Here is a 10164-nt window from a genome sequence, read left to right as displayed (position 1 = left end):
TATGACATGTTTTGAGTGAGTGAGTTTAGTTTTACGCCGCACTCAGCAATAATCCAGCTATATGGCGGCGATCTGTAAATAATCGAGTCTGGATCAGACAATCCAGTGATCAACAGCATGAGCATCGATCTGCGCAATTGGGAACCGATGACATGTGGCAACCAAGTCAGAAAGCCTGACCACCTGATCCCGTTAGTCGCCTCTTACGACAAGCATGTGTTACTGAAGATCAATATTCTAACCCGTACCTTCGCGGGTTCATGTTTTGAATATGATTGTATTTATAATTACTTGTATGCATACATCTGTCACTGACCTTAGAATGATATACGAGTGAAATTGTATTTATCACTGCCTTCGGTGGTACCTTACTGTAACACATGGCAATTGGTCTATACCGCTGTGTCGAGCATGTAACATATTGACTGTAGTTCCGCAATGTGTTCTTGAAACTGCAGTGATATCGATCCCCAAGAAAGATTCAGTGCATTGACAGAAAATATAGCATGCCATGCAGTATATCCACATGCTTTTGAATGACATCAGCTGCCTTGTTATTGTTAATGCCGGCTGCACACATACGACAATGAAAAGTATCTGTTCGAATTCTCGCGGTTGATAAAGCGTTGTAACGAGCCAGACAGTAAGCCCATACCATCGTTAAAGCATTCTCCCTCACTATAACGTACTCACACAACCTCTGGTTTACAAACGAACACACAATCTCCTATAGATTCCCTGTTACGTTGACGTCATTTCTGAATCAATTTCTAATCAATGCCAACAGCTGTTACATCCTACCGGTTTGAAACACAGATTCTTGGGCTAAGAATCACAGTTTGTAGTGGTTTACACCATGACAATCACTGGAGTTTTTGGTTGTGACTCGTTTATTTTCAGGGCAGGTCGCAGTCACATTGGAGACAGGACTGATATGTTCTCTGCCCCCCCCCTCTCTCTCTCCCCCCTCTCTTCTCTCTCCCTCGCAAAAATAATAACTCTACACCCCGTGGTGGATATTATGTCTTTACTACTGGTAGTCTTCTGATCTTAGTATTTGGCGAAAAGACTGTTTTGCAAAGTTTCGGATTTTTCATGCAAGTCATCCGGTCTTGCGGAAAAATGACATAGTGATGATATGGACCTAGATCATGCAGTTTTGTTACTAAAGCACGCGTCATGCCAGTCAGGAAGTAGTCATCGATCCATAAGAAGGGAACGAGTCTAGTTGCTTTATACAGAGCTGGAATTATCGCGCCTGGTATAATGACAGCAAATCCACTGCAATAATCCAAAGGAAACAGATTATAATGCCTTAAATCGTCCTTATCCACTGACCACTTCCCCTTTCTGTTGACAAGAACTGTTGAACTCTTCCACGACCAACATAAAACCCTCGTATCATGAAGATATTGCCGATAAATGTGTGTGAAAAACATTCGAAAAGAAACGTAAACGTCGTCATCCATTTTGATGACGTATTTGACGTTCCTGCAGTTATGGCTGATCCATTTCACACCCATGACAGCTTTATACGTAAGGTTTTTGTAGCTGTCCAGAAACCGACCTTGGACAATGTCCCCGTGCTGGATGAATTCTTGGTTGACTATTTCTTCAATTTTCACGTTGTTCCTTTGTCCAATTAGAAAAACAAGTCGCACGGTATAATTTTGGAATGCATTTTCCTTCTTAAAAATACCCCGAAGTATTTCCCGACGATCATAATGCTCAGGAGAGCTGTGGACAATAAATACAACGTCCACCTGTGAAACTCCGCGACACAGCAGCGCGTTCTCACGAACAACGCCAATATAAGCATCGTTAATATGTCGTGTGAGCATACAATCACGTTCGTTTGGCATTTTCGTGTGTTTAGCATTTAGTTCTTTATCCCAGTCTCTACTAAAATGCTGCAGTTCATCAAAGATGATCGTATTCTGTCTTGGACGGAATCCAAGAGCCATCAAAATGACAAGTGACACACAGATCTGAACACAAATGAAACAGGCGAATATGATGTTCCAAGCCAAACGCATGGTCGAAGTCCCTCTTTGAAATGTGGAATTTGTATGTATTAAGTTTTATCACAATAGTACCAGCTTGGGTACAAATGTCAATAGGTACGTTTATTTGATGTTATCTTGCTCTTGTGCAGGCAGGTCACATTCTGAAACAGAAATTGATTTGTTGCAGTACACATCTTTCAAAACGAATGGCTTTATGGAAAGTAAATCTCTCCTCAGGAACCTCCTTTTAATTATTTGGTTTCTGGGTGTCTTTAGAAAACACAAGATCAATGCTTAAAATAGCTTAAGTTATATGAATGCATTATTTACAAGAATATGTATTGGCGGCCGAGTGAAATAAAGCCATGATCAAAACAGGACACTTATATTCAGTATAAAGATATTCGATACTCATCCACTAAAAGCAGAATTCGATAGGGTATAAATAAGGTAAACTTATTTGAACATAAATTGTTTGTCATTTCGTGTAATGTTTATTTGTAGTTGAAATAATAACAACCATTATGGAAAGCGCAGAAGAAGGGGACACAAATACGTGTACTATTGACCCCGTGAAGATCCGGGTTAGAATTGGCCTTCAGCAAACATGCTTGTCGTAACAGGCGATAGAGTGATCAGGGTCGCTGACTTGGTTGACACATGTCATCGTAACTGGGTAGATCGATGCTCATGCCGTTGATCACTGGATTGTCTGGTCCAGACTCAATTATGGTAATACCTTCGTCATATCGCAGGGATATTGCTGAGGGCGGCGTAAAACAACAAGAACTAGTGTGAGTGAGTCACATGGACAGTATTTCTGCCATACCGTGACTATGAAAGTTGTAAATTCGTAAATGTATAAAAGAATTGAAACCTACTTATATACTTACATGTCTGCAAAGGACAGTAAAATAACTAGTCCTTTGCAGATTTATACTTAAAACTAGCATTTAACCATAAAACACTATTTCTATCTTCAACAATACAATATAAAAATGGGCTACAGGTCACCCACAACTGAAGGTAGATCACTATACTAGAGACCATGGGGACTTACAGTACCTTTGCTACCTGCATGGACTCGAGCTGGATTTACACCATCCCTTCAGATATTGGCGATTTTGACCATGAATTAAATGAACACATATCCTACAATTATAATTATGGTACGAATAAATGTACTTTGAATGACATGATCGTACGTACCCTCTCTGGGGGACAAAAATTTGACGACCAAAAAAAAAAAAATCATTTATTGTATACAGAACATATTGATATAAATTTTGGCAGCAACTCAGTTTCTTTTAAAAAAACAAGAACTATAATTAAACGAGAATTTATGCTAAGAAGATCCTTCGTGGTTGAAACTTTGACATAATTACCCCTTTTGATGGAAAAATCCACACAATCAAGCAGGACATGCTTGGCTGTTATTCTTTCATCACAGGGGATACAAAACAGAGGATCTTCGCCTTTCAATAAATATTCATGCGTATAACGAGAATGGCCAATACGGCATCGTCTTAGGATGACCTCCTCAGACCTGGACAGACAACCAAGTAGGTGTAACCGATGGTTGGTTTAATGTCATGGAATTTATTGATACCTTCTTGGGTGTCTCACTTCTTTTGCATTAGATCTCTGATGTAGCATCTACTTACAGGTTTATGATTACAGGTGGGATAAGACGTAGTGTCCCAGATTTGGTGAGCGCCGCCTTTGCGTCAGCATCAGCCATTTGGTTACCAATAATTCCAACGTGGCTTGTTAACCCACGGAAGACGATGTTACACTGGCATTTAGTAAGAATATGTAATAATTGAATAACTGCGATTAAATGTGGATGATTACAGGACATGTGTTTGATTGTCTGAAGGCCAAACAACTAGAATATACCTGCTAGGTTTTGAAAAATTAGTACTACGAACATATTCTCACCTTTTCACAGTTACAGGTCCTCCGCAGGGATTCAAGGTACAACGTCACCTATATCCGTCCCACGAGACGACTGACTAGATATGGAAATAATCTGGCTCAGCTACTTCCTTCATCTCGTGTTACTGTACCTTGACGTTGTTGGCTTGACTGTTCCAGACTCGACTGTTGGCAGGTTGCCGATATACAGCAAGAACATTGCTTAGAATGACAACAACAATGAAACAACCAAACCATAGGGAAGAAGACATGTTCTCCCTCCAGTTTCTCATTTCATTGGTGTATTGAACTCTTCGGGGGAAGCCAGCTGTTGTGTTGTTTGTCCACAGATCAATATATATAGCACCAGCACATATGAGCGCAAATTTCAGTGGGTCAATGAATTAAATGCTGCACAAAGGAAATCATCTAGAGCCTTCAACATGGACAATGGTATATCATTGGAATACCTTATTGATCAGTGTAATAAATGAGCAGGATTTATAGCAATAAAGACAACGGTGGTGATATTCAGTATTATACAGTAATCCAAGGGAAGAAACGGTTGAACAGACAGTATCAAGGATATGATTATCACATTTTGTCTTCAAGTGAGATGACACGCCAGAGCTATCTCCAATTTTATATACACAGGCAAATATGTCCCTAGAAACATTATACGCCGAGGTAGATCTTTCCATGATATTCCCTGTACTAGAGGGTTCTAGTACATTCAAGCCCTCTAGCTATATATAGTACAATCTAACATAGCTCACCACTGACCCTCACATACTCTACAGGTACAATGTGTAACAGGTGAAATAGTGTTGAACTACGTATAACACTGACCTACAACACAAGCACCTACTTTTTTCGGGAGAAATACTGTTCAACCTTTGCACAACCAAGGACATTGAGGACACAAGGGACTCGTTTTCACTACCGGTTTCGAATGATTATTATGTACAGATTATTGCTATTTCATTTACGGACCACAAAGTAGTAGAGAACGCAATTCATTTTACTCAGTGTTGTGTGAAACGATCAATGTGCAGATGTAAGAATCTGGAACGCTGTTGTTGAGAGAGGATTGCAGGACCCTTCAGTCAGTTCCCTTCGCGGAATTTACCATATATGGTGTTTGACATGTGTCCAATCCTTTAAAAACTGTTGCATCAGAGTTTCCTTCTTCCCCTCCTAGGAGTGTGCGCGTGTGTGCGTGCGCGCGCGCGCGCGCGTGTGTGTAGGGGATGGGGAAAATTAATTGGTTACTTTCGTTCGTTTCGTAAGTTCGTTTATGAAATTTCGTGGTCTAATATCAGTGTGTAAAATAAAAATGTTCAGAGAAAATACATATTTCGCTAAATGTACCATATCCATATAAGGTCGTGGGCCGAAATCTGTACGGCCTCTAGAAATAGGAGAGTGCTTCAACATACTTGGTGAATACAAGAACTACATGTGTATGTATCAAAATGATCCCCAGGATGTGCTTGTGAAGAATCAAAACTTTTCTTGCAAAAATAGTTTCACAGCTCCTGAAAGAAGGCTACCCCCTGACCGGATTCTCATTACACGGCCTTGACCTTGGCCTGTTGGTAACAGCCTTTTATGGTACTTGTGCAATAGTAATGTTCTAGAAACATTGGCTTTGTTTTCATGATTTTATAATTAGCCCATATTTGTTAAAATTCCAATTTCTTGAATTAAAATTTTCCCAATTAAACTTTTTTCAGGGTGAAGATAATTTACACAACCAATCATGAAAATCAAAAATGTAAAATTGTTTTGTCCAAGAAACATTTAAATCACTGACATAAACTGTATCAAACATTACATTCATCTATGCAATTGATTTAATTAATTACTTAAATGTAATTGATATAAACGATGCAAATAAATTTCATGTACATATCACATGAAACTATCAAATTTGAAATATGTACAGAATGGAAAATATGACTCATTGATACACACAAGTCTGATGATTTGAATGCATCAGTACAGTCAAACTGATCAGACAGTTCTGATATCTGACAGGAAACATAATTCACACAGTTGAAATATGTACAGAATGGAAAATATGACTCATTAATACACATGATTCTGATGATTTGAATGCATCAGTACAGTCAATCTGATCAGACAGTTCTGATATCTGACATGAAACATTATTACTGCACAAATAGCTCCTCATATATTCTGATTGGTCAATAATACATTGCCACCATGGTTATTCACTGCTTTAGATTTTTCCAGTCTAAGGCTTCTAATTAATTATTGTCCAAGTGATTTAACAAGAAATGTTTTAATAGGCTTTATAAATAATAAACTTAATTATAAAACCCTAACTGTGTATTCACCAGATATGTTGAAGCACTTTGACACAATTTTGGGGTTAGTCCTAAGGCCTATATAGTTAATATACATGTATTAGATAATTGCCGAAAAAAAAATTCTCAATAATTTCTGTGAACACCATAATTAATACTTTTATTGCAATATTTCTTATCGGTACAAACTTTTGGCAATGTTTACACAGTGTAAATCGAAGTATCTAGCCAAGTTTAGCAAATGTGTTTCTTCTGTCCCTGTTGTGGCTTGCGACATAGGTATGTACGGTTCAAGTACGCGAAATGACAACCATTTCGTTGTTTTAAGGGCAGTAGACATAACAGATAATGAAGCTGACGCTGAAAATATGTGTAAGCATATATGTCGCCCCAGAGGAATATGAAATCAGATATGGTGTTCTGAAGACAAATCATACGTGCTGCATTGGAATACCAATAAATAAATAGAAGCAACAAGATTCATTTCATAATCAGAAATGTCTGCTTAAAGGCGTGTCGATTGTGTGATTCAGACGGGATCATGATAATTAATTTATGAATCACTCTCAAATAATGCTACTAAAAGATTATTTGTTCGCGAAGTTTACATGTGTTTTACCCATCAGTGGTACCAGTCTCAAGCACCTGCAAACAACACTTAGTCTAGATGTTAATGAAAAGGGTAAACCAACTGGTAGCGGTCAATCGTAAGTTTGGATAGTTAATGTTGGATAGTGCTCAACTTGAGTGTCCCCAAGCTACATTGATGCAGTGAAAATGAATGAAAGCTGAGTGCGTTCCAATTCTTCATGTCTATTCGGTACTTGAATACATGACACGTTTTATGGATAACAACTTTTTTTGTATTCTTTACACGACGTTTCAGGGCTAATTCTTACTCCTTCATCAGGTGAATGAAGGAGCAGGAATTAGCTCTGAAACGTCGTGTTAAGAATACAAATAAAGTTGTTATCCATAAAACGTGTCATGTATTCATGTTCATCTAACTTCTAAATGCCTTTCAAAAAGTTTACTCGGTACTTATCCAAATGAATAGACTAAGACAGAAGTTTTCTTTATCACTATATTAATAGTGAGTTTAGTTTTACGCCGCACTCAGCAATAATCCAGCTATATGGCGGCGGTCTGTAAATAATCGAGTCTGGACCAGACACTCCAGTGATCAACAGCATGAGCATCGATCTGCGCAATTGGGAACCGATGATATGTGTCAACCGATCCCGTTAGTCGCCTTTCACGACAAGCATGTGTTACTGAAGATCAATATTCTAACCCGCGCCTCACGGTTTCTATATTAATAAACGTCGGGGAAGAACTCAGTCTCGGTCCACCGCTGAAACAGAATTTTTGGGCGTAAAAGACCAAATATGAAAGAAAAAGGGTAAACATGTTCTGACCCACAGTTAGAAATCAGAATCCATTGTAAGACGTCGACTATATCATATTAAGTATGTGTCTCTGAATCACATTCTAATAGTGATGACGGTAGGACCCAAGTGCACTTGGGCCGAGAGAATAAAGTTAAGTTCACAGAAAACAAATATGAAGGCGCTTATTATTTCTTATTCACCATTGACAGTTGATCTTCGTCTCTCATGGGGGCGGTGGGTAGTCTAATGGTTAAAGCGTTCGCTCGTCATGCCGCAGACCCGGGTTCAATTCCCCACATGGGTACAATGTGTGAAGCCCATTTTTGGTGTCCCCTGTCGTGATATTGCTGTAATATTGCTAAAAGCGGCGTAAAACTAAAAGCTCACTCGATCGTCTCTCATAATAATAATACGTTGCCACCACGGTTATTCACCGCTTTAGATTTTTCCAGTCTAAGGCTTCTAATTAATTATTGTCCAAGTGATTTAACAAGAAATGATTTTAATAGGCTTTATAAATAATAAACTTAATTATAAAACCCTAACTGTGTATTCACCAGATATGTTGAAGCACTTTGACACAATGTTTGGGTTCGGCCTACGGCCTATATTCTGGATGGATATTGTATTGGATGCAGTGATTATCCCAGTTGGAGAACCAGTTGGAAAACTTTTGTCTCCAAACTGAATAATCGCACTCCCATTAATAAGGTATGGAACATGATAAGGAAACTGAAGGGTAAGGGATCTACAAACAATGTACATCATCTAAAATCAAATGATAAAACCATAACATCTAAAATACAATGTAGGTATCGCTATAAGCAGAAACGATAAGCGCCAAATCAGTGTCTGCAAACTATGATCCTCAGGTTAAACAAAAACATAATTTAAAAAGAAACCTCGTAATTTTACAGCAGATAATTCCGACTGACTGAGTTTGGTTTTACGCCGCATTTAGCAATATTCCAGCAACATCACAGCGGGGGACACCAGAAATGGGCTTCACACATTGTACCGATGTGGGGATTCGAACCCGGGTCTTCGACGTGTCGAGCCAACGCTTTAACCACTAGGCTACCCCACCGCCCCCAGATAATTCCGAGGACTACAACAAATCATGTTCTGAAAAAAGATTCAGGCGCCAGAGGAGCACCATCTCTTTAGACTAGAATTATTTGTACGAAATGGTTTTGTTAAAATACTACACGTAGTATCTATCATATTTGATGTGGAGGAGGCTTATGACACCAAGTGGAAATATGGCATCCTTTAAGGTCTCCACAATATGAGCCTGTCTGGTCGGATGCCAGCTTCCATAACACAATTTTTAGAAGACATTAAATGTATAGTTAGAGTATGAATTATATGATCAGGAAATGTGAGTCAAGGTAGTATTTTCGCAGTCACTCTTTCCAGTATTAAAATGTTGTTGTTTTCATCTAAACGAGGCCTCATTCCCAGTCCAAAGGGAAGCCACTCTAGGCGAGTGTATATTTTTTACCTTAATTCCTCGCTAGCTGCCCGAAAAAACAAACGAAGTAGTGCCCAATTTGGATGGCTTGGAGAATCACTGCATGGGGCTGTTAGTTGGCTAATATAGATAATTAGTCAATGCCCAATACACTATTCATCCAGAATATGGATATGGTACGTTTAGCGAAATATGTATTTTCTCTGAACATTTTTATTTTGCACACTGATATTAGACCACGAAATTTCATAAACGAACTTTCGAAACGAACGAAAGTAACCAATTAATCCCCCGCACGCACGCACACACTCCTAAGCGGGGAAGAAGGAAACTCTGATGCAACAGTTTTTAAAGGATTGGACACATGTCAAACACCATATATGGTAAATTCCGCGAAGGGAACTGACTGAAGCGTCCTGCAATCCTCTCTCAACAACAGCGTTCCAGTTTCTTACATCTGCATATTGATCGTTTCACACAACACTGTGTAAAATCGTTAGGATGCGCAATTGCGTTCACTACTTCTTTGTGGTCCGTAGATGAAATAGCAATTATCTGTACATAATAATCATTCGAAACCGGTAGTGAAAACGAGTCCCTTGTGTCCTCAATGTCCTTGGTTGTGCAAAGGTTGAACAGTATTTCTCCCGAAAAAAGTAGGTGCTTGTGTTGTAGGTCAGTGTTATACGTAGTTCAACACTATTTCAAAAACAACTTAGAACTGAGATGATACTGTCGAGATCAAAGGGATTAATAAGTAACCTGTCATCCTGTATCCCTGATACCTGTATCCCTGTAAGAAGCAATGTAGTTTTACTTAACAATGTAGTTTTAGTTAACAATGTAGTTTTAGTTAACAATTTGTTTTAGCTAACAATGCAGTTTTAGTTAACAATGTAGTTTTAGTTAACAATGTTGTTTTAGCTAACAATGCAGTTTTAGTTAACAATGTTGTTTTAGTTAACAATGTAGTTTTAGTTATCAATGTAGTTTTAGTTAACAATGTAGTTTTAGTTATCAATGTAGTTTTAGTTAACAATGTA

At 38.5% G+C, this 10164-nt stretch overlaps 1 protein-coding gene across 1 annotated transcript; it reads right to left on the bottom strand.

The window, feature by feature from the left end:
• Positions 1-1008: 1008 nt before the first annotated feature.
• Positions 1009-4228, bottom strand: LOC124257996 (beta-1,3-galactosyltransferase 5-like). Its single transcript, XM_046692073.1, has 2 exons — positions 3948-4228; positions 1009-2167 (listed from the first exon to the last, which is right to left on the bottom strand). Exon 2 carries the CDS (start codon positions 2034-2036, stop codon positions 1020-1022), a length of 1017 nt encoding a protein of 338 aa, XP_046548029.1. The 5' UTR covers positions 2037-2167; positions 3948-4228; the 3' UTR covers positions 1009-1019.
• Between the last annotated feature and the right edge of the window lie 5936 nt (positions 4229-10164).

This window comes from Haliotis rubra, unplaced genomic scaffold, assembly GCF_003918875.1.
Source record: "Haliotis rubra isolate DU_JTF1 unplaced genomic scaffold, ASM391887v1 Scf68, whole genome shotgun sequence".
Taxonomy (NCBI): domain Eukaryota; kingdom Metazoa; phylum Mollusca; class Gastropoda; order Lepetellida; family Haliotidae; genus Haliotis; species Haliotis rubra.
Note: the sequence above shows the minus strand (reverse complement) of the source record. Positions and strands in the feature narration are given on the sequence as shown.